We start from the raw sequence: 26,513 nt of genomic DNA on the forward strand, positions 1-26,513 counted from the left end.
TAGAGAAGTTTGCTGATCCCTACTCTACAGCCACACTGTCCAATACAGTAGCCACTAACCAGCCACACGTAGCTACTAAGCATTTAAAATGTAGCTTGCCCAAACTGAAATGTGCTGTAAGTATGGAATGCAAGCAAATTTTGATGACTGGGTAGCTCAGTGGTTGAGCATCTGCCTTCAGCTCAGGGCATGATCCTGGAGTTTCAGGATCAAGTCCCACATCGGGCTCCCCATGGGGAGCCTCATCTCCCTCTATTTCTCTGCTTTTCTCTGTGAATTCTCTCATAAATAAATAAATTTTTTAAAATCTTTAAAAAAAAATTTTTGAAGACTTAATGAAAAAAAGAATGTAAAATATCCTAATAGCTTTCATACTGATTACATATTAAAATAATTTCTAAATGTACTGGGTTTAAAAATATTAAAATATTACCTGCTTATTCTCTGTAATGTGGTAACTAGAAAATTTAAATTACATATATGATTACTATCAAATCACATTATATGACTATCAAAGAATACTGCTCTGTGTCTAGGATTTAACTCAGCTGCCAGGTGACTTAGTGCACCTACCTCTATGACAAGATAATGACAAAGCCTCAGGCTTAGACATTCCCATCCTTTCAATATGTTACCTTTGTGCTCTTTAAAATATAATAATTTATATAAGCTAGGAAATAAATTCTAAAACTCTGTATATATTTTTACCTTTTAGGCAGATATTATTAATTCACTTACACAAATCACTGGTATTACAGGTTATTTATAAAAGACCATAGTTTTATAAACACATTATTAACATTACAAAGTTTTAACATTCTAAGCATATAATAAACAACTTAAAATACAGTTGTACTACACAGAAATCTGAAACAGAAAAGAACACAAGTAAGAGTACTTATGGCTGGGTAATAAAATTAAGCACAATTTTAAAAATTTACGTTCCAAATTGCTGTGACAGCAATTCTTGCAGTTAAAACAAGTAATCTAATTAATAATTTTAAGCCAAAAAATAGTAGTAATAATTTTAAGCCAAATAAAATATAAAATCATAAAACCTCTGCAAATAAAATTTTACAATAAACCAAGTACCACAGAGTTAATATCTAAACACAAAAAATAAACACAAAATAAAATCTTAAATTGAATTAAAAAATAAAAGTACATACATACCTAATCTCCCAAAATGTTTCTACAGGAGCATCAGGATTCCACAAATCAATGCTATCTAACTGATGAAGAACCAGCAGAGCCTGAATTTTAAAAAAGAAGAGTTACTCAAAAGTTTTTTTGGTAAATGTAACACTGGAATACTTATTTTATAAATGCTAACAAACCAAGCTATTTAATTGTAGACTTAACACACAGTATAAGGCAAAAGAGAAAAACTCTGAAGAACTCAAATCTCTAGGGAATAATATATGTAGAATCAAATCATTTTATTTCTATTAGTCCTACTTTAAATGCCATACTGGGATATAACTAAATGATTGATGAATTCAGAGGAGCAATATAGACATGTAAAAACTACTTTAAGATATAAACTAAGTAATTTCAATAAGTGTCAAAGAACTCAATGGAACAAAAAAAATGCCTCAGTAAGGAGAATTCACCAAAATTAATACACACAACAGTATTTTTCTTCAAAGCCAACAGATAAAGCAGAAGTTATCTTCCTCACCACAAATTCTTTTGGAACAGAAAAGATCAATTATTTCCAAAAACAAGAGAGAAAAGAAGAGCAAAATAGGCTTCACAATTCATTGCAGATTATTCATTGTTAAATATTCCAATTAAAAATAGAACTGAAATTGGATTTTGGTTTACAGAACAGTAACAGAAATTAAGCAATTTACTTAAAATGTACAAACAAAAACATTCAAAACATACAAAACAAGCTAACATACAAAAACACCATTATTAAATAAAGACCATCAAAGTATAAAGTGGAAAAGACAAGACTCTTCCTTGAAATCTGCCCTATCTTAACTCCAATTCCACAACGGAGGGACATTCCCCCAGAGGGACACCACTGAGCTACGCATATTCTTCTCAGTCCTTGGTCAGTATATTTGGTGATTCTATACTCCCCTTTAAAACCTTTTATTAAAACTCCAATAAAATGCTGTTTGGAACAAATAATGAGAACTGATTTCTTCTTCTCTTAAAAGCAAATCAAATGCACAAACTGCTAATATTTGCATTAATAACTTGCCTTACATTAGGAAAATATATAAATGTCTAACCTTAGACCATTTTATAATCCTAAAACTTATAATTGATATAAAGACCAGACCTGTATTATCTTATTTCAAACACTTTTATTGTAATTATTTTTAGATATATAATGAAAAGCTTCAATTCATTGTGAGAATCTTCAAAAATTTTAGCTCTCATACCAAGGAAAAACAACACTAATTTACATTCAATTGTCACTATTGTATAAAAACAGTACAGTTTACTGACTCTTCAAATGGCAAATTCTCTATAGTTCTGTTTAAAGAAACACTTTTTATCATAATGAAAGACAATATGTTAACTGTTTCCCTGCCTTATGATTGCTTTCCTTGTTATGTTCCCTTCCATTTTATTTTCCACATGTATTTTAACAAAGGTCTAAACACAATATACTCATTTGACATTTCATAAACATTTTTCCATATTTCCATGTGATCTATATGTTTTAATGGATGTTTATTAATTCACCAAGGTGAAATGTTATCACTGAATATTAACCTGTTCTTACTAGTATTTTAAATTCTCTAATATTCTCTCATTATAAATCAGAGCAATAAGCACATGTGTGTGTGTGTGTGTGTGTGTGTGTGTGTGTGTGTGTGTAGCTTACTCCCTCTGAATTGTATTTACAGAATTAAAAAAAAAAATTACAGGAATTGAATTATTTGGACAAAAAAATGGGTATTTGCCCTGCTTCTGTCAAATACTATCAAATAGCCTCCCAACGAGAATGCAAGAAGTATACCAATTTATAGGTCCAACAGCAATGTACACAAATATAAGCAATGAGTCAAACAATGAATGCTAAAACATTTTTGGTAAAATGAAACATACAGTACAAACAATAAAGCAGCAAATCTTAAGTATATAGCTCAAAGAATTTTTACAAATGTGCATACTCCATGTAACTATTACCCAGATCAACACTGTCAGTGCCTAGAAGCCCTTTTCATATTCCCTTTAATCATTAGTGCTTGACAAAGGTAGCCACTGTTCTGACTTCTACCACCACAGATTACTATTGCCTATTTGTTATTTATATAAAGGGAATCACAGAGTGTGTTCTCTTTTGTGTTTGGCTGTTCTCACTGACCATTATGTTTGTAATACTGATTCATCCATGCTCTGCATTTAGCAGGAATAGCTCATTCTTTTTTCACAGTTGTAATCAATGGAATGAATATAATCAAAATTATTTATCTATTCTATTGTTGATACATTTAAGTTGCTTCCAGTCTTGGAGGGGGAGAGGGGGTTGAGTACTTTTACAAATTATACTATTAATATTTTTTGTATGTGTCTTTTGGTAAACATACATATGCATTTCTATTGGATACATACCTTAAAATAGAACTGCTAGGTCCTATGTTTACTTTGTTGATATTGTGAAACAATTTTTAACAATGGTTGTACTAATTTACATTCCTACTAGTAGAGTATGAATAAAAACATAACATATTCATCTGATATTTCATAAAGCTTTTTATTATGGATTTTTAGCTTAATTACACTGCAGTCACCAAAAAAATCTGAATGATTTCAATCTTTTAGATTTTTGAGACTTACTTCATGCTCAGGATATATTGAACGTTTCATGTGCACTTGAAAAGAAAGTATTTATTTATTTATTTTAAATTTTATTTATTTATGATAGTCACACGGAGAGAGAGAGAGAGAGAGAGAGAGAGAGGCAGAGACACAGCCAGAGGGAGAAGCAGGCTCCATGCACCGGGAGCCCGACGTGGGATTTGATCCCGGGTGTCCAGGATCGCGCCCTGGGCCAAAGGCAGGCGCCAAACTGCTGCGCCACCCAGGGATCCCCAAAGAAAGTATTTATTGAGTGCAATGTTCTATATATGTCCTGTTAATCTTGTTCAAATCTTCTATCCTTACTATTTTGGGGGCTTATTTATTCTATTAGGCTTTTGAGAAAAGTATGCTCACATATCCCACTACAACTGCATTTGTCTAGCTCTATTTCATATATATATTTATATATTTTGAAGCTTTGCTTTTAGGTTCATAAAGTTTTATTTTCTGGGTAGATCAGGCACTTTTGTAATAATGAGATGTCCCATTTTGTCACCAGTAATGCGTCCTGCTTTAAACTCGGTATTTGTAGATTACTCCAGCTTTCTTGAGTTTATATATGTATGGCATATTTTCCTGTCCTTGAAATATCAACCACATAGTGTCTTTATATTTAAGCTGTGTCTCTCATAAAGACCACATAGTAAGATTTTTGCATTCTTTAGTATTCACCCAAGAGAAATAAAAGCGTATGTGTAGACACATATACAAATCTGTAATAAATGTTTCTAGAAGTTTTATTTGTAATAGCCAAAAACCAGAAACAACATAAATATCAATAAGTAAAGGGATAAACAAATTTTGCTCTGGCCACAAAATGAAACATTATACAGCAATATACATGCAGCAACATATATGAATTTATGATGAGCACACAGTTAAAGAAGACAAAAAGAGAAGATACTTTATAATACCACTTATATAAAATGCAAGTTAACCTGCAATAACAGCAAGCAAGTCAATGGTTGCCAGGAAAGGATGAGAGCAGACAGGGCAGTAAGAGGAGAGAGGGAGGAAGGAAACACAAAGGAGCACAAGACAACTTTCAACAATGATGGATATGTTCACCTAACTGGCCATTAACAGGTGAATAAACTGCTTTAATCAGTAAACAGAGTATTTATCAACAATAAAAAAAAAAAAAAAAAAGGAAGTAACACATGTAATATCCGGGATGAATCTCAAACTTGTGAGTGAAAGAGGCCAGACAAAAAGAAATATATAGTAGAAGATTTCAGTCATATGAACTTCCAGAACTGGCAAAATTAATCTACAATAGGAATGAGGTCAGTGGAATCTGGGACACAGAGTGGGGCACAGGACACAGAACTTTCCCAGGGTGACTAGAAATACTATAAATCTTACATGATTTTTTATTTATATGTAAATCATACTTCAGTAAGATGGTTTTAAATTTTATAAAACTATATTTATAAAACCATATAAACTAACATTATAAAACTGTATTTACCAATCATTATTAAAAAAAATTTTTAAGTCAACTATATTCACACCTACTAGGATGGCTATAATCCAAAAGACAATGTAAGTGTTGGCAAGAACAGAGAAACAAAACCCATATACGCTGCTGGTGGGAGTAGAAAAGGATGTAGTCACTTTGGAAAACAGTTTGCTCATTCAAAAAGTTAAACAGAATTACCATACAACCCACCAATTCCACTGGCAGGTATATATACCTAAGAGATATATTCACACAAAAACTTTTATACAAATTTTCATAGCAGCATTACTTATAATAGCCAAAAAGTAAAAACAATACCAAATATCCATCAACAAATGAACAAACAAAATGTCATGTATGCATATACTGGAATATTATTTGGCAATAAAAAACACTGAAGTATTATTACATGCTACAATATGGATGAAGCTTGAAAACATGTTAAATGAAAGAAGCCAGAAACAAAAAGCCACATATTTTATGGTTCTATTTATATTAAATGGCTAGAATAAACCAATTTATAAAGACAGAAAGAAAACAGATTAGTGGTTGCCAGTGGCTGGGGTGATAGAGTAATGGAGAATTCCAGGGTTTCATTTTAGGGTAACAAAAGTACTTCAGGACGAGACAGTAATGATGGCTGCACAACCTTGTGAATATAGTGAAAAACACTGGACTAAATACTTTAAGAGTAAACTTTATGATATGTAATTAGACCTCAATTTAAAATTCAATATTTTAAAAACTCCAAAAGTCAACTGCAATTAGAAAATTTTAAGGTTTTAGGGCAGCCCTGGTGGCACAGCGGTTTAGTGCCGCCTGCAGCCTGGGGTGTGATCCTGGAGACCCAGGATCAAGTCCCACGTCGGGCTCCCTGCATGGAGCCTGTTTCTCCCTCTCCCTGTGTCTCTGCCTCTCTCTCTCTCTCTCTCTCAAATAAATAAATAAAATATTTTTAAAGAAAAAAAAAGAAAATGTTAAGGTTTTGTATGAAGTATATGAATTTGTACAATGTTTCTGCTCATAAAGTAAAAACCCCTTCTTTCTATTGAGTTCTTAAAACAGCATACAAAAAACAAACATACCATTTTCTAGAAATGCCATCTCTGACAGATGTCCAGAAATGACATCTATCACTCACTGAAACCACAAACAAAAGAAACGTGAAAAATGTACACAAAGAATGTACTTCCAAAAAAAAAAAAAAAGAAGAAGAAGAATGTACTTCCTTTCCAGAGCCTAGAATTCATCTCTCCTCACCTCCATTGCTTCCTGAGCAATCTCTGGCATATGTGACTGAGGGACCAGCTGGACAAGTCCTGTAATTAACTCCGCTGTACTGCCTTGGGTTTCAGGTCCCTGTTTTCTTGGATTCTGCAAGGAAAAAAAGCAAGTTCAATTTAAAAAAACTATCTATCCAGGAGCTGGAGATAAGAGGATGAAGAATGCCTGCTAATGGGTACACTAGGCTTCTTTTTATGGTGATGAAAATATTCTAGAATTAGATAATGGTGACACTGCACAATCTTGTGAATATACTATAGACCACTGAATTGTTTACTTTAAAATGGTCAATTTTATGGTATGTGAATCATATCTCAACAAGCTACAATAATTGTGGAATTTTTTTAAAAGTCAATATTGCTTTTGTTAAGGATTTACTTAATTTACATCTATACTTTCTTCATGTGAATAATGTCCAGAGAAAATCCTAATTAAAAGAAAATAAAAGCTAGGTATTAGCTTTTTAATTTAAAAAATCATATCAATATAAAGAGTAGGTAAATTTTTTTCACCAACACTACACTAGCTAAATAATATACCTCTGGTTTGGAACTGATTGGTTTTGAATTTATTGGGGGTGGGTGGCAGAGGGAGGAGAGAATCTCCAGCAGACTCCCTGCTGAGCGCAGAGCCTGCAACAGGGCTCAATCTCACAACCTGAGCAGAAATCAAGAGTTGGACACTTAACCAAGCCACCCAGATGCTCCTATGTGGTTCACTGAAGTGATACCAATGCAAGTTATGCCCCCTTTTTATTTTGCTAACTATGGATTCCTTCTCATTATAATGATAAGGTAAACCCTCATCCTAAGATATTTGTAATTCAAAACTGTTGGCCTACTTTATAAAATTTAGGTTCATTCACGAATAACTCAGTAACATTTACTGAAAGCTGAAGACAGAGCATTAAAAAGATGTGTTTCCTACCCTCTAAGAACATGGAAGTCTGGTGGAAAAGGCCAACATCAATAAAGTAACCAGCCCAACAACTGTGAAACTGCAAATGAGACAAGAACTGCAAAGGTATGTGCTGCTTGGAGAACCTAACTAGAGAAAGGGGGCACAGGCAGAGAGGCTCCCTCAGGCTAGTAGCTAATTGCTCAAAATTAGCCAGAATAGGGAAACAGATCATAAGCAGAAGGAAGAGCAAGAGAAGGTATGAAGGAATGTAGTAGGTAAGATGGAAGGAAAGACAGACCACCGTGACGACAGTAAAAAAGAGAGAAAAAGAAGATGCTAGATGTGGTAGACGTGGCGGGTGGGAGTCAGACTGTGCATGCCCCTGTAGGTCTATGCGGAGTTTGGTCTTTATTCCAAGGGCAATTTCAACTAAAAGGTTCTAAGCTGGGTAAGAGGCATGATAAGATTTTCTTGCTAAAGACATCAGCATAAGTTTAATTCCAGTGCAGAGAAATGTTTACAGGGAGGTAGAAGAAGAGTATGAGCTGGGCCATTAGGAGGCCTGACAAAATGAGAGCAGTGGATTACGGCAGAGATGGTAGGAATGGTAGACAATCAAATCATGTTACCTTAAAAATACCATGACTGACATCATTTAGTAGTTATTCCTATATTGCTCCTGCTTACTATGATTTAGAATTCTTCGTGTAAATAAGAATAATTATTTACAATGAGTCACTATTTTAACTTACCTTTGGTTATGCTGAGAAAAGTTGTTTCGCCACTAGATGGCAGCAAAGAGACTAATTTCAATTAAATGACTTCAGCCGGCTAACTTTCAACCTTGGAAAATACCAAGTTTTGTTTAAATTCTTATTCTTTGATTAATGAAATATTGAACACTGAAGACACCAGTGACTAGTGCATTCTTTACTCTGATGTACAGGCATGCAGAGTTGTATGAATATATTACACAAAATGCATGATGAAATCCCACCGAAAATAATTTATGCTACAAAGATGTGAGGAGACAGGAGATATAATTACTTTCACAGTCTCACTGATAAGGCACTACGGAATTTTCCATGTCAGATTCTAACAATTTATTCTATAGAACTCCCAAATTTGGATGGGCTTCTCAAAGAATTCAAAATATCACAGGCCTTCCTTTGGCATTACTAATCCCTTTAAGAATTCTGTGTATCTCTCTCTCCCCTTTCTCACTTCTCTGCAGAAAAAATACTCATGTACACATTTTTTTTTTAAATTCAAGGGGTTCACAGAACTCTTGAACATATGGACATCAAGTTATGAACTCCTATATATAGTAATTTGAAAGCACCTTGTCAGCACTTATAAAAACTTTTGCCAAAGCACTAAGAAATTTTTCCAGAAGCTGCTCTCCAGGGTAGGAGAAACTTCAACAAAGGTTACACATGTTATCCTATGACCTTCAAAATACAAAACTGCCATATTTGGGGCATTAATAACATTAATATTAATGTCGATTGTATTTTATTAATAGTAATAATAGTTAACATTTGGTGCTAATTATGCATTTATTAAACATTGTTCATTCCTAAAAGCATGACTATACTATCTCAAGCTTCTTAACAATCTCTCTGAGACAGGGACTATTATCATCATTATGAGAAAAGGAAGACAGAGAGTTTAAGTCACCTAAAATCACATCATCAGTCTGTCTCCAGAGCCTATGCTTTCAATTACTTATATAACTAGCACTCATTTACATCTGGTAGTTCCTGACTACTTTGTGTACTACAGTGGTGCCCCAGGAATCAAATACCATCTGAGGCTGCAAAAGCAGAGTTATAACATTAGTTAAGTGCTAACCACACCCATCTACCTCCTTCTCCTTCCAATACAGTATTTTCAGGTGAAGCCAGTGATAATAGGTTGATGACAGAAGAAAGGGAAATAAGAAAGCTAAATGGTTTGGCAATTGCAATTGGAGATTTAAAAACCAACTGTGAATATGAGAAAAAACTTGGATTTATGTTCATTTCATTACCTCCATCCCCATTCCAGGACAATGTCTAAATAGAATAAACCTGGAAAGAAGGCTAAGAAAGATCTCACCAAAATAAGTTATTTAATGATAGGGGAAATTAAGGAGAAAGGTTAAGAAATTTAATTGTAGTAGTATTAAAGAAATGTAACTTCTCTAAGTTTTCTTAAAGATGTCTTAGGTTTCAAGCATGATCAGAAAGGATCAGTGAGTATTCTTTAGCTAATAATCATCTCCAAGGTCTTGGTGTTTCACGTAAGCGAAATTAAGTTATTGTAGTAATTTCAAGGCCTTTCATAAAAAATACTTACACAAAGCAAGAGCTTTGGATCTGCATGAATTAGTTTCACCATGGATAAGAGAAGGTATTTATAGCTTCTTGTCTCCAGGTCTGTAGGTTTTTCTTTAAATTTAAGGCTTGTTACTTTTTCTTTAAATGTAAGACTCTAAAAATAAAAACAAAAATATGTCATCACCTTGTAAAAATCAGACATCAAATTCAAGACAATAGCTATCTAACTTTTAAAAATAAATCCATTAGAAAAATCTTTGAAAAAAAGAGACATTTTATCCCATCATATGTATGGTATGAGTAGAAGCATCCAAAAGTAAGTAAAAGATTAATATTATTAAACTTAAAAAACAAATGGAAATTATTTTTGCAGCATCTATATTATTCTTATATATAATGTGTCATAAAGTTTAAGTGAAAATCTATTAAAAATACTAAACACTTTAGTATCAAGTTGACTCCTATGTAAAAAAACAATTTTCCAAAATGTGGAAAACATTAGGGATAAAATATTTAGTCTATTGTTCTCACAAATACATACACTGAACTATTCATTTAATAAACATTTATCTCACACAAATATACAGATATTTCATAGATTCTACATTAATTGTAATAATTGCATTGTTAATATTCCACAAGAAATGAAAGACCAACAACTCTTAAGACACCAGACAAATAAGATGCAGTCCCAATTTCAGAGATGTTAAAAACTAAAAATAAGTGTTTCTTAGACTTGATGAAATATGCCATATTGGCAATCACTGTATTTAACAGTTAACTGTAAGTTTTGCTTTTTCCTTCAAGGCGTTCCACCTCTCTCAAGTTAATAGGATGCATGTATTTTGCCTGAAGAATATTAGTAAAACAGAGAAAGAACTCTCTGACAAGCGTGAGTCACAAAAGTCTACGCTACGTAAGTCTGCATGAAGCACAAAAAACGTGCTTCAATTACAGAGACAGTATGGTAGATGCTATGCTGATGCCATAATTACGAATGTTATTCAACAAAAAATCCAACAATTGCATTTTGGACATAAAACCACCTTTTATACTGTTACAAATCATTTCCCGCCCCCTTCCTTTAAAACGACACAAAAAAATCAAGTTCTGACACATACCCCTTTATTTATTAATGTTTTTAGTTTTAGGTGTACAACATAATGACTTAATATTTATATACATTACACAATGGTCACCACAGTAAGTCCAGTTACCATCTGTCACCATTCCAAATGGTTACAACAGGGGCAGCCCAGGTGGCTCAGCAGTTTAACACTGCCTTCAGCCCAGGACCTGATCCTGGAGACCTGGGATCAAGTCCCACGTCTGGCTCTCTGCATGGAGCCTGCTTGTCCTTCTGCCTGTATCTCTGCCCCTCTCTTTCTCTCATGAATAAATAATAAAATAAGTATTATTTTTTAAATGGGGGGGATCCCTGGGTGGCTTGGCGGTTTGGTGCCTGCCTTTGGCCCGCGGCACATTCCTGGGGTCCCGGGATCGAGTCCCGGGTCAGGCTCCCGGCATGGAGCCTGCTTCTCCCTCTGCCTGTGTCTCTGCCTCTCTCTCTGTGTCTCTCTCTCTATCATGAATAAATAAAATCTAAAAAAATAATAAAAATATAAAAAATGGTTACATTATTGATTATATTCCCTATGCTGTACATTACATCCTCATGTCTTAGTTATTTTACAACTGAAAAAAAGTTAAATTAATCTCCTTCACCTATTTCATTGTTCCCATCCATGGATGGCCCTTCCCTTCTGACAACCATCAGTTTGATCTCTGTATCTATCATTCTGTTTCTGTTTTGTTTTTTAGATTCTAAATATTAAGTGAAATCATATAGTATTTATCTTTGTCTGACTTAACATAATACCAAGGTCTACCCACATTGTTGCAAATGGCAAGATTTCATTCTTTTTTATGGCTGAGTAATATTCCAGTGTGTATGATGGACACTTAGGTTCCCTCCATATCTTGCTATTATAAATAATGTTGCAGTAAACACAGGGGTGCATGTCTTTTCAAATTAGGGATTTTTTTTCTTCAGATAAGTATCTAGGAGTAGAGTTGCTGGATTGTATAATATCTCTATTTTTAATTTTTTAAAAAATATCCATACTATTTCCCCTAGCATCTGTACCAATTTACATTCTGACCAACAACGTGCAGGGTTCCTTTATCTCCACATCCTACCAACATCTGTTAATTCTTGACTTTTTTCTAATAATTCTGACTAGTTGAGGTGATTTATCACTGTTTTGATTTGCACTTCCCTGATGTTTAGTGATGTTGAGCATGTGCCTGTTGGGCATCTGTATGGCTTCTTTGGAGAAATTGCAAATAACAGATAACAGGCTATCCAGCATCTGTGCATCCATATTAATAATGTCCAAGTAAATGGGCTGTCTTTCAAAGGTAAAAAGTCGAGATGCATATATATCTACACACAGCCACAATTCTCAATGTTTCAGTATAAGATACATTTGTTAGTACACCCTAGAACGCTAAAGGGTTTTTGCCTCAAAGGGAAAACATACACATTAATGCTCAAGAATGTCACTACAGGAAAGAAACAGCAAAACTTACAAATACTGCTTACTTTTATTTTATAATCCCATTGGCAATATCTTACCGAATGTATTTAATAAATTCTGCTTTTGCTGTCTGCTCCCATTAAATTCTATTCTTTTTTCATTCTAAGTCATGGTAACACCTTAGATCAAAGTGATCAACTTTCACTAAACAAATTTATTTAGTAAATTGTAACTAAGCATAACTCCCCTTCCCTGATGCAGCTATTGCACAGGACCACAGATCAGAGAACAATTAACAGAATAATTATCTCTTATTCAATAATCATTTTCAAAAAGCTAGGTTCAATTATGTCATCTCTACATCTCCAGTATCAGCATATAAATTTTCTTCTAGCACTGCTGCCTAATATGTGGTAAAGACTTGAAAGGGTTAAACAGAGTTTTCAATTCAAATACCTTTTAATTAATAACCAATTGGGGGATTATATAAAATCAGGAACAACAAAGCTAAAGAAGAAATGTATTTCTGAACTAGAAATGTAAGAAAAATAATCCATTCATTAATTTACTCATTGACCTTCCATACTGCAAATATTAGTAAGAATCCAGGCTAGTACATGCTCTTTGACAAAGAACAGAAGTGGTCATTCCCAGGAATAATTAATTAATGAAAATATTTAGCTGCTTACTAAAAGCCCAAACCATTTGTTAACTTATTTAAGACTATGACTATAAAGACATGTAAGAGCATTTCTTGAGCCAGGATCTCAGAAACAAAATGTGCAGAGATTACATATATTTGTGAAAATGCATACTTTTGTTATTAATAGACTACCTTAGTTTTAAAACAGTAAATGATTAGTGATTAAAAAATATTTCAAACTTTAAAAAATATCACAAAAATATAAAATGGAGAATTTAATTCTCCATTTTAATTATACCACATCTGGAACACTAAAATCATATCTCTTAATATGTCATTCTAATTGGAAAAAAGTGTTAGGTTGAATTCTTTCCAAAAGAGAAGCAAAACAGATAGAGGAGAGTTTTTAAAACTCAAATCAAGAAAGGAATTCATTCACTCATTCAACAAATATGTACTAAATGCCTACTACATGTTCTAGGAGCCAGGAATCCAGTGCTAGACAAGCCAAACAGAACTCCTGCTTTGATCAAGCTAATGCACTAGTGAAGGAAGACAGCTGAAGAACTGGACAGACACTGAAATGAAAGTCAACCATTCACTAATCATGTGACTGTCATTCATTAAACAGTTATTTGTGCAGATCAAACAGCATACACACATATCCCACAAGCTTTGAAAGAAAGCTGAAATAATAAGACCCCTCCCAATACTAAAATCATATGAAAATAAAACAAAACCTGAGGAGTACAGGGGAACTTTAATGAAGTATCTTCAGTGCTGTCATACAGAAGAATTGAAAGTATTCTATAGAGCTCCAAAAAACAGAGTGATGAATGGGAGTGACAGAGAGTCGAGTCCATCTTGGTTAAAGAAAAACCTTCAAATTGCGCTTTCTGACAAGAAATATATCTACCTCCAAATTCAGGATGGTTTATAAAGCTTTCTTACAGATTGAACTTCTTTGACTGCTACTTCTGTAACAGGACAAAGGCTCAGGTTTATCAGAGACACGAATCAACTGAGGCAATACAAATGAGGATGACCCACTGAACATGTAATGCATGTAATACAGTGGTTCTCAATTGGAGGCAGTTGTCTCCCAGGGGATAACTGGAAATGTCTGGAGACATTTTTGGACTGGCAGGGCAGGTACTCCTGGCATGTAGTTGCTATAGGCTAGAAATGCTGCGAAATATCCTACAATACATAGGATAGTCCCCTACAACATTCCAAAATGTCAATAGTGCCAAGGTTGAGATACCCTGTCACTTATTTATTAAATCATTTATTATCAGTTTCCTGTGTTTCCAGACTTGATGGCCACCTGTAGTGAGTTCTTTATTAGAAGTTTTCAAGCAAAATCTACAAGACTGGCATCTCTGTGAGGGAAAGTGCCTTGTCTGTTTAGTTCATCATGCTTCCCTGGTGTTAACCAGGGAACTTACCAACAATGGTAAGTACAACACAAAATTAGTAAATGAAATAAAGCTATTAGTAAACCTATAATCCTATGCCTGGCAGCTTGTGGGAGAGCTCAATATTTCCACGTATGTTGTCTGACTATTCACTCACCGGGTTTAAGAGGGGTAAGATTCACCTAAGAAGCATCTAAATTGTAAAATTTTATTATTCTAAAAAGTTATTTCATATTAAATATGTTAATTATTTTTCCTGCTAAGAGGATCAGCCAGAAAGCTCTCTTTTAGCCACTATGTACAATATATATATATACATACATATATGGGTACATATACACACAATTTCATACATATATACATAAATATAAACATCTTAAAAACAATTCTGCCAATCAAATATATACTGATACACTCAGAGAATAATAGGAAATAAAAGCCAAATTCTTATCATAGGTGTCCTTGGACCAAAAAACGTCTAGTTACAGCTTTTATGAAATAACTTTCATTAATATAGTATGTTCCTTCTACAATCAGCTAATAAGTAGAGCTAAGAAGTAAAATAACTTCTAAATTTGGGAACATTTTCAGACTACCAATCAAATTTTGTCTTTATTCAAAAGAATAATTTAGTTTCATTTTTTTTCCAGTCTTCATGCACATAAGATTAAATTGCAGATGGCTGGTAAACTGGATATTAAAATTACAGTGGAAGTAAATATTAACTTTCTACCAATTTCTTTTCTTTTTTTTAATTCAGGAGAAACACAGAGAGAGAGGCAAAAACACAGGCAGAGGGAGAAGCAGGCTCCATGCAGGGAGCCCGATGTGGGACTCAATCCCGGGACTCCAGGACCACGACCTGAGCCAAACGCAGGAGCTCAACTGCTGAACCACCCAGGCTTCCCAGACTTTCTACCAATTTCTATTGTTGGAAGTCATTAGTTTTCTACCAGAAGAAGTAGAAAACTTAAAAAGTCAAAGTTCTAACTTCCTAGAAGATATTTAGAATGAATATTTTTTAAACAATTTATTTTAAGGTATTTTCCAAAACCACTTTTTAAATGATGTCTAGTTAAATGACATTTAAGTAAATTACTTATGTTTACCTCCAATTAACTTAGATTGGAATTTTTGATTTTTAAAAAAATTAAGTTATGTGTTATCACAAAAAGTCAACTAAAAAATAACTGTATTTTATTTATTTTATTGAATAAAACATAACTGCCATGCTCTTTGGCTATAATTTTTTAGACTAGAGAATCCCAAAATATATGGTATAGCAAACTTCTCTATTTGAACGTCAGAGATAAAAAATCATCAGAAACAATTACTGATGACTGGCTAAGAGTGAACTACAACTTTATTAAACCAAAATATTTTACTAAGGGAACTTGGGAAAAAAGAAGCATGCCAGGGAGGAAGCTGTTTAAATTATAAGTGTGAAGTGGATAATTCACTAGATAAAACCAATAGGTAAAAACATGCTGGATCCCTGGGTGGCTCAGTGGTTTGGCACCTGCCTTCAGCCCAGGGTATGATCCTGGAGTCCCGGGATCGAGTCCCACATCGGGCTCCCTGCATGGAGCCTACTTCTCCCTCAGCCTGTGTCTCTGACTCTCTTTCTGTGTCTCTCATGAATAAATAAATAAAATCTTTAAAAAAAAAAAAGCTACATTTTCATTTGAAATGACATGATGTGACTATAACTAACTATACAGAGCAAAGTCAAAGAAACTAAGGACTTTTCTGATGTAGTTACAGTGGGTCATACAGCTACAGAAGCCCTTGCGAAACAGTGACTGGTTGGCATCTGACCATGTGAGCAACAGCAGCCAATAAGAACAGAAAATAAGCAGAAGACAAAGCACCACCAATCAATGTCAAGAGTTGCCATGTGTAATACTCTTGCTATACACAAATACCAAGAAATGACTTCTACAATCCTATAATCCTCTATTTTTTTAAAGATTCTATTTATTCATGAGAGACATATATATGTAAATCCTATGAAAATAAAATGAAACATATATATGTCTCTCATGAATAAATAAATAAAATCTTTAACATATATATAGAGAGAGATGGGGGTGGTGGGCAGAGACACAGGCAGAGGGAAAAGCAGGCTCCATGCAGGGAGCCTGACGTGGGACTCGATCCCAAGTCTCTAGGATCACACCTTGGGCTGAAGGCGGCGCTAAACCACTGAGCCACCTGGGCTGCCCTATAATCCTCTGTTTAAATTGGTTCCATGAGTTTTAAAATTCCACAAGAAGATTAATCTATTAGAATACCTAATTTAAAAACACTCCTTTTACTAAGTTTAAACACAAACTTCAATACAAAGTGCCTATCTTTTTTAAACACGCAAAGCATATTTGCTGAAACATGAAATATTTTTATTTTAAATAAAAATGTTTAATTTTATTTCTAATTTCCTATGCAGGGAATATTCAGTATCCAAAAGGCAAAACTGTGTATTAGTAGAAACATTCATTTTAATCTAGGAGTCAAGCCACCCTTACTCATCCCCAAAGATGAGGATCAAACCAAAATATTTCGATTCTTAAGGAAAAGCTACAGGAAAAAGAAAGTTAAAAGAAAAGAAAAGAAAAGAAAGAAAAAGAAGATTTTAACAGCATTTTGTAAGAATATTTCTCTAAGAAAAATAAGTTCAATTAACTGAAATAGTGAAAAACAGATAACTAGCATTGCAACAATACTGCAATATACAACATACCACAGTTATAGAAAAGAAGGGACTCATTTGATTTTCTAAAATAATCAAAAAAGCAGGAATAGGATAGAGATACTGAAAATGCAATAGGAAGAAGGTAGGATTCAAATTATGATTAATCTTACCGGTGCCATTCGTATTGCTGGGTGTGCTCCACAACCCTGCACTGCTTTATGAAGTGTTTCACCAAACATGTTTCGAAGCTCAACTGAGTGACAATATACAGCATCAATCTTAGGCCACCAATCCAATGCAGACTGGAGAAAAACAGAGACCATAAGAGAGGAAAAGTACAAATTTGCATGAGTTCTACGCTCTGGTTAACACTGTAGCCTTATGTTTTATCCTTCTGTGAATAACTTTCTAAGACCATGCAAACACACACCATGATTTCCAAAGTCTTCAAATAATATCTTTAATTCAAACATTAACCCATACATTTATTTTAAAATAATGATGAGACAAATTGCTTCATGTGCACAAGAATATAAGACTGATTTTCTAACAGATAAGTTAATGAATCTGAAAAACAGTCTTTAGAGAGCTAATTCTGTAGCCAATCTTTTTCCTTTTTTAACTTTAATATTTTACACATTTCAGAAACATTTGTTATAGTATATATTTTCCCACGTAAGAATGCTAATTATCAAAGCTTTAAAAAAGATTAGTGGTTCAACACAATGTTGAAGGAATATGTGGCAAAACCATCACTTATATGCCTACAAACAACAATGGTAAGTACAACACAAAATTAGTAAATGAAATAAAGCTATTAGTAAACCTATAATCTTAAATTGATATGCAATGATGGTACAATACACAAAAAGACTAATGATCATCACAAAGACAAACTGATCATACCTAATTAGTGTATAAAGGTAATTTTTTTATGTAAATATTTATCTATTTCAGTTTCACCTGTTTGGATTTGGTTCTAGTTTCTAATGCCTATTTTATTTGAAGAGTATCTAATTTAACTTTAAAATTCATTACTTTGTTATGAAAATCACTAAAGTTATAAAGCCCATCTATCAGTTACTACAAAAATGGATGAATTTTCATTCCATATGGAGATTATGCACAGCATGGGGCAACTTCAAACATAGGCTTCCAGCTTATGACACTCCCGCTACATAGGAAGTACCTGAAAGAATGATGCAACTAGCACAAGAAGAGGACATAAGGGTGTCACACCCTATTTCTAGGTTCCTTCTCATCCAAAATGAAGTTATTTCTCAACTTCAACTTCTAATTTCTTCATCCATAATTCTAGAATACTTTAGGTTATATTACCTTAAAATTAGATTACAAACTCTAGGTACTGGATAGTAAATTATATGATTAACTTACAACACACAATTTGAATCCTGAACTCTATTTATAGGATGGGACCCCAAAGCTGTGAGGGAAGAAATAAATTCTCTTTGAATAGTAAGGTTGTTTCTGCTATTCCCCCAACTCTTACTTTATTTAAGCTAATTCCTAACAAATGATCAAGTTTCAGTTTGGCTATAAAATGGACTCTTTTAACCTTTGGTCAATTTAGTCATTTGACTTGCCCAAGCAATCAACACAACTTGATTACCATATATTTACTAATTTATACAGCTTGTGTTAATCAGCTTAAAGCCCAAAGGCTTCATGATCACAAAATGCATTGAGACAATTGTCCTACTCATTCTCCTGATCCATAGTATCTTGTCAGAAACTAGTAACTAAAGAGATATGCATCCCATTAACATCCTATCCAAACTATTATGCTGTATCGATAGTTGCTGAAATTGTAACATGACACCAGATGCATCTGTTAAAATAATATGATTTTAACTTAAGATTTAGTGATTTTCATAACTGCCATTTTTTATAATATAAAAATTTATTCATTTTAACATAAAAGTTAAAGATATACTTTCAAATAAAATGTGCGTTAAAAACTAGGCATCATGTAGTTGGCAAAAATTATAGTGTTTTAAGCAGTTACTAAATGTGTCCCTTCTGAAACTAGTCAACTAAAGTAGACATTTCTTTTTTTTCCTCCTTGAAAACACTAGGTTTACTGCCAAACAAATGCAATACTTTTGCAAGTACATAGTATGAGCAAACTATGGCAATTCTTCAAGAGATAGTTAAGTAAATTTTCAAGTGCCTTGGAGAGAACTTTTCCAACCTCTCAGTAAGAAGAGACCATTATCATTTTCAGTATGTGAGTTATCTATAAGGAAACTACAACAAACGGCCATAAGGAAAAAAAAATAGAATACTAAATACTATACAGCTACAGCATGTTCTGCTGATCGTTAAGATATCTGGGTCACATGTGTGTATTACTATTTCTTTAATTTCCCAATTATAACAACGTATCTAATTTAACCTAAAGGAAGCCAATAAAGATTAAGTACATAACATAGATCTTATAACTTTAATTCATCTCTTACAGCATGTTGTGATAAAAAAAAGTTACAAATACTAGGGGTAGCATTTTTGAAGCTGACAGTCTACAGTATAGTAATATTCAAGAAGTGAATAGATTTTCAGGTTCCTTAGGAAGAAACAGAATATTTTAGATCTAAACATTGTACTTATGAATTGAGTATGAATGTTTTCCAGAAAGAAAACTGCAAAGTATTATCAATTTTACATAACCCCTCAAAAACATATCAGTAAAATTTGTATCTTATATGACAATGTGACAGTAAGAAACAAAATCTGTGAATTTGGCTGAAGAATCATGGAAGAAAAGAACTTATGAGGTGTGTATTGAACCAAGAATCAATGAATAAATTTAAGATTAGGAGTCCAAATATCTAAGAAAAACTTCATGAGATTTCAAGACAAAAGTATTTCTATAACCGTCTTCAGTGAGACTTTTTAATGGTCAATTCCATAAATCTGCATAATTACTTTATATATATTCCTTTTCAGTCAGAAAGTACTTCAGATTCAATATCTATTAGCCTCAACCACAGGAAGAAAAAAGCCAATCATAACAAGAAATAATTTGTCAAACATTCTACAGTATGATAAAGTATCATTACCTAAAGTATACCTTTAAAAGACACTTTATAGACTCAAATTTATGCTTTTTTGTCAAACTATTCATTGAAGGTTACTGATGCTAAGTATTTTAAAAATTAGCCAATATAGGTTTCTCTTTATAAAAATAGACTTCATATTGACGTGACCTCTGATACAGACACACTCCACCTTCACACATGCAGTACTCATCAGAGTACAGAAGGATGCACAACCACTTCACCATATACACTGAGGCATGCATGAAGTACCACTCCAGGCATGCTTTAAACCCACAAAGGAGCAGCTCAGCCACTTACAGCAGTGCCAAGTCCATGCTTGAAAGTGCTCTATATATTCAATTGTAGACAAAAATATTTCACAATTAAAGTAACTAGCCACAAAGTATTAAAAAATCATATACTTGGGTTTATTAAATACACTTTTTAAGCATTTATGTAGAACCATCCACTCTAACAAATGGAATGTTTTTAGTATTATAAGTCAAAGAAGAAACATAATAATATTTTAATTCTGAATTACAGATAAACCTGAGAAGCAAAATCACCTCTTTTTTTTTTTTTTCTTAAAACAGCCTTGAAAGTAAACATTGAGAATACAATGTCTTGGGGTTCACTACCCTGGCAAAAATTAAAACTTTTTAAGTTTTTAATACAAACATACCTTATCTGTAATCAGATTCATTAAGCTTTCTCTTTCAAGAAAATAACATGAAAAGTTATTTATACCTATTATTTAACCCACTGTTACTCAACTGTGGAACATATCATTCCCTCAAGGCATTTTAGTTGTTCAGTATATCTGCGGTTTGGAGGAGGAAAGTGGCCCAAATGGCATTTAACGAAATGAGGATCAGGGATACTAGGTGTCTAGCAACGCACAAGGTTGTCCTGTACAACAAAGAACTGCCCTGTCCAAAATGCTACTATCATCTCACTGAGAAACTAAACATGTCACTAAATAGATTTAGAATTATTTTTCTCCTGCAGGAATGGATAACGAAAATGAAATAAAAAAAGAGAAAACAGAGGCGCCTGGGTGGCTCAGTCAGTTAAGCATCTGACTCTTGATTTCAGCTCAGGTCATGATCTCAGTGTTTTGAGACTGAGCCCCATGTTGGGCTACATTGGACATGGAGCCTGCTTAAGGTGCTCTCTCTCCCTCTCCTTCTGCCCTGCTCCCTCTCTAAAAAAGGAGAAAGAGAGGAGAAGAGAAGGAGAAGGAGAAGAAGGAGAAGGAGAAAGAAAAGAAAAGAAAAGAAAAGAAAAGAAAAGAAAAGAAAAGAAAAGAAAAGCAAAGAAGAGAAAAGAAAAGAAAAGAAAAGAAAAGAAAGAAAAAAAAGAAAAAAGAAAAAAAGAAAAGAAAAGCAAAGAAGAGAAAAGAAAAGAAAGAAAAAAAAGAAAAGAAAAGAAAAGAAAAGAAAAGAAAAGAAAAGAAAAGAAAAGAAAAGAAAAGAAGTAGAATTTGGTTTAATTCAATACATCCAAGGCAAATGAATATGGGGAGGAATTTTTAACTCATCAGAAGGTATACTCTTAAAATCGAATTTGATTATAAAGAGGACAAATATGCTGAGTGAAGTAAGTCAATCGGAGAAGGACAAACAGTGTATGTTCTCATTCATTTGGGGAATATAAATAATAGTGAAAGGGAATATAAGGGAAGGGAGAAGAAATGTGTGGGAAATATCAGAAAGGGAAACAGAACATAAAGACTCCTAACTCTGGGAAACGAACTAGGGGTGGTGGAAGGGGAGGAGGGTGGGGGGTGGGGGTGAGTGGGTGACGGGCACTGAGGGGGACACTTGACGGGATGAGCACTGGGTGTTATTCTGTATGTTGGTAAATTGAACACCAATAAAAAATTAATTTATTAAATAAATAAATAAATAAATAAATAAATAAAAAGAGAGGACAAATATACCTAATTAATGATTAAAGCCCTTTTTAAGGGAGAAAACGTTGACCAATTTACACATAAATGGATAAAAGTAGAGCTAGAGAACCTTCAAAATATTACTGTTCCTAACCAGAAGAACAGAATTTGGTAGAATTTTAAGATTAGGAGTCCAAATATCTAAGAAAAACTTCATGTGATTTCAAGACAAAGTATTTCCATAAATGTCTCAAAGTATTTCCATAAATGTCTTCAGTGAGACTCTGTAATGGTCAAAGAGTTAAAAATTCATGGTCCAAATCTGATAGTTTCATTATCATTCTACTTAATGTACTCTCATCAGAGTCAAAGGTTTCACAAGTATCCTTTAATGAGCTTAATTTTGTCTGATATGCTTTTGTATCACATCAACACCTTTATTTAAGTGTGTTAATATTTCATTTATTTAAGAAAGACTACTAAAAAGTACAATCAAACATGATCTCACCATTTTTTAAATGTACCATTCTGGCCTACAACATAAACAGTTACTACTTTTAACTTAAAATGGTAAGGTGACAAGTCAGAAAATATCAAATGCAAGGAAAAAGCTAGGAGTATTAAAATAGTATGTAGTATGTAAAGAGTTTGGGGATGAAAATGTTCAATCATAGTCTCAGTGGCACTGTTCTCAAGAGCTTTGGATACAAATAAAATATTTTAAGTTTAATCTTTCCAAAGGCTCCTATTAACTTTACCTTTCTCAATAAAGGCCCTCAGGTCAAACTGAATATGAAAAATACAATCGCAGGACGCCTGGGTAGCTCAGTGGTTGAGAGTCTGCCTTTGGCTCAGGGCGTGATCCCAGAGTCTTGGGATTGAGTCCCACATCGGGCTTCCTGCATGGAACCTGCTTCTCCCTCTGCCTATGTCTCTGCCTCTCTCTCTCTCTCTCTCTCTCTCTCTCTCACACACACACACGAATAAATAAATAAAATCTTAAAAAAAGAAAGAAAAATACAATCATTTATCAGTTACTAGATATCACCTGTGAGAAATCTTTCTATACCATACATCTAAGTTCGAAATCTTTTACAAACCAAGAATGTTTTTCTTAAAAAGAAATACAAGAGGAAAGAAAGGAAGGAAAAAAAATTTTAAGTAATTTAGCAATACCTTTTGGACTTACATTGGTGATGATTCGATGGAGTGAATTTACCAGCACATAGTGAAATGTAGAAGGGGAATTCTGAGCCAGGCAGATCTACAGGGAATAAGAAAAAAATTGTGTATTATTTCTATGAGAAAAATATTCAACACAAATGAAGATAAAAGAAACAGAAAGGAAAAGTTTTTAAAAAACAGAATAAATCCTTAAGGTCTTAAAATTAACATCAACACGTAATATTGAAAAATACCAATTCATCTTTCTAGTCTGTTCACATTTATAAAGTAAGGATCAACAGCATAAGTTGTAATAGTAAACACAACTGGATATAAACCAATACTCTCACCTTAAAGTGTTGGTTATTGTGAGGGCTTATTCGAAAGCAAGAAACAAGGCAGTCAATCATTAGATCCACATCTGCAGGCTGACTGCCTCTTGAGAATGGTTTACTTGGATTAAAGAGTAGGTTCTATGAAAATCCCAAAAGAAAACAAAAGCCTTTAAACAATCATGCAGTACTTCTTTTTACTAGTATTTAATAATACCAACACAGCATCCACATACACGGAAATAACATTTAATTGCCAGAAGAAGCACAAAGCACTAACAAAGTGGTTCATCAGTCTGATAAAATTCTAAACTATACCAGAAATGGTTCCTTTCAGGCCCTATTTCTACATTATTTTAAAACCAAGTCTGAATATTTATAATTTAACAAAATGAGTTAATTCTGTGTTTTCATCATACTGTAAAAACCAATTTAGTCTGAGTGACACAGAAATAACAAAAGCAGGTCTTATGAACTTACCATCCAAGAAGATTCAGAACTTCAATGTTAGCAATGATCTTTGACAATGATCTAGCATAATAATACTTATACTAGAAGTTTATTTTTCCTTTAGTTTTCTTAAAATTTGTAGTTAAGAGATAACAACTGCATTACCTTAAGATCAACCACCATGGACTGAACCAGTAGGAAAATGACAGAGTTATCTTCCCAGTTGATATAAGTACTTGCTTTACAGAGTTTGACACAGGCAATCGCAGCACTTTCTGTCAGCTGTCTGCTTCCTCCGTGGCCGGCGAGTGCTTTTCGTAGACTGTCCAGAAACAATTTCTATAGAATTCAAATATAGAAAAACAACAATATGCGCAGTTTCTAACATTTCAGATTTGTGTAATAAAATAGCAAATTATCAGCCTCTAAAAATTATATTTTAAAACTACATGGGCAGCCCGGGTGGCTCAGCAGTTTAGCGCCCAGGGCCTGATCCTGGAGACCTGGTATCGAGTCCCACGTCGGGCTCCCTGCATGGGGCCTGCTTCTCCCTCTGCCTGTGTCTCTGCCTCTCTCTCTCTCTCTCACTGTGTCTCTCATTAATAAAGAAATAAAATCTTTAAAAAAAAAATAATGTTGTCATCATTTACATGTTTCTCAAATAAAAAAAAAAAAAAACAGAATCTGTTCTTCACTGTGTTTGTTGAATTATTAAAGGAACTTAAGAGACCGTCCCTCCCAAACAAAGTAGTTAACTTCTCAACCCTGAATTCAGCTGATCATATTCTCTTTCTAAATATTTCTAAATATTATACTGTCTTGGTTGTGGTCTATGCCAAACCATTGATTCTCTTCTAAAATTCCACGCATATTCAACCTTCAGCCTTCTAACTAGATATACCTAAGGTTGTTCTATTGCTCTAAATTCTGTTCCTGAGAAAAAGTTATCCATTCTTATGATCTCAAGCCCTAATTGCAGCTCACTAACAAATTTCCCCCTCTGCTTTTCACCTAAATGAAAATCTTACAACTCTACTTACATGTATTCTCAAATATAACATGTCAAAAGCTAAAATGATCAATCAGCAGCAGAATATACATTTTTCTCCAGTATACATAAATACCCAGGATAGATCATATGTTAGGCTACAAAACAGGTCTTAATAAATTTATAAGAGATTGAAATCACAGGAAATAATTTCCCAATCACAATGAAACTAGAAATCAACAGCAGAAGGAAAACTGGAAAGTTCACAGATACGTGAAAATTAAACACCAATGGCCAAAGGAAAAAAAAAATCACAAAGAAAATTAGAAAATATCTTGAAGTAAATCAAAGGGAAAACAACACCAAAAACAGGACACAGTGGAAGCAGTGCTAAGAGGAAAACTTGTAGCTGGAAATGCTCACATTAAAAAGAAGAAAGCTCTCAATTCAATAACCTAACTGTATACCTTACGGAACTAGAAAAAGAAGAGCAAACTAAATCCAAAGCTAGCAAAAGGAAGGAAATTAAAGGATTACAGTAAAGACAGAGAATAGAAAACAACAGGAAAAAAATCAAAATCAAAATCTGGCTCTTGAATGGGTCAAGAAATTTGAAAGACCTTTTGCTAGATGAAGAAAAAAAAGATCCAAATTACCAAAAAACAGAATTGAAAATGAGAATATTACTGTATTTAAAGAAATAAAAAAGACTAAAAAACAAATGAAAAATTATATGCCAACAATGGATAATTCAAACAAAATGGGCAAGTTCCTAGAACATACAATCTACCAAAACTGAGTAAGAAATAAAAAATCTGAATTAAGCTAGATTTAGTAAGGAGATTAAACCAGTAATCAAAAACCTCTCAACAAAGAAAACCCCAGGTTTCACTGGTGAATTCTATCACACATTTAAAGAAGAATTAATACCAACCCTTCTCAAATACTTCCAAAAATTTAGAGGAGAGGGAACAAACACTTCTGAACTTTCCATTAAGGGCAACATTATCTTAATACAAAAGCCGAACAAAAACACTACAAGGAAACTACAGACCAGTATCCCTAAAAATATTTATGAAAAATCCTCAAGAATTAGCAAACCAAATTCAGCAGTATATTAAAAGGATTATACAACATGACCATGTGGGCTTTATTTGTAGAGTAGAAAAAAGGTTCCAACAACAAAAATCAATCAATATGATATACCATGTTAGTAGAATGAGGAAAAAAAAAAAAAAAAAAACCCTCACATAATCCTTGCAACCGCTGCAGAAAAAACATTTGACAAAATTCAACACCCTCTCATGATAACAGCACTGGATAAGATAGGAATAGAAGAAAATTTCCTCAACATGGTAACAGCCATATATAAAAAGAGGACAGCTAACACCACACAATAGTGAAAGACCAAAAGCTTTCCTCCTAACAAGAGGAACAAGATAAGGATGCCTAGTTTTGCTGCTTCTTTTCAACATTATTAGGGGAAGTCCTAGACAAAACATTTAAGAAAAGAAAAAGAAAAAAAAAGTAACAAGTCA

General features: G+C 33.4%; 1 protein-coding gene across 20 annotated transcripts in view; it reads right to left on the minus strand.

Moving 5' to 3' along the window:
• Positions 1-26,513, minus strand: part of NF1 (neurofibromin 1) — a 264,921-nt gene that overhangs the window by 149,539 nt on the left and 88,869 nt on the right. For 11 of the 20 annotated variants that reach the window (XM_072747755.1, XM_072747756.1, XM_072747766.1 and 8 more), the window contains exons 9-15: positions 24,153-24,326; positions 23,556-23,678; positions 23,231-23,305; positions 17,259-17,390; positions 9,815-9,949; positions 6,551-6,664; positions 1,174-1,253 (exon numbers count right to left, since the gene is read on the minus strand). In XM_072747755.1, the coding sequence (XP_072603856.1) occupies positions 1,174-1,253; positions 6,551-6,664; positions 9,815-9,949; positions 17,259-17,390; positions 23,231-23,305; positions 23,556-23,678; positions 24,153-24,326 (833 nt within the window). Of the gene's footprint in view, positions 1-1,173; positions 1,254-6,550; positions 6,665-9,814; positions 9,950-17,258; positions 17,391-20,465; positions 20,496-23,230; positions 23,306-23,555; positions 23,679-24,152; positions 24,327-26,513 lie in introns of all 20 variants that reach the window. The other 9 variants (XM_072747759.1, XM_072747754.1, XM_072747764.1 and 6 more) reach the window with 1 other exon arrangement.

This window comes from Vulpes vulpes, chromosome 2 (assembly GCF_048418805.1).
Source record: "Vulpes vulpes isolate BD-2025 chromosome 2, VulVul3, whole genome shotgun sequence".
Lineage (NCBI taxonomy): Eukaryota > Metazoa > Chordata > Mammalia > Carnivora > Canidae > Vulpes > Vulpes vulpes.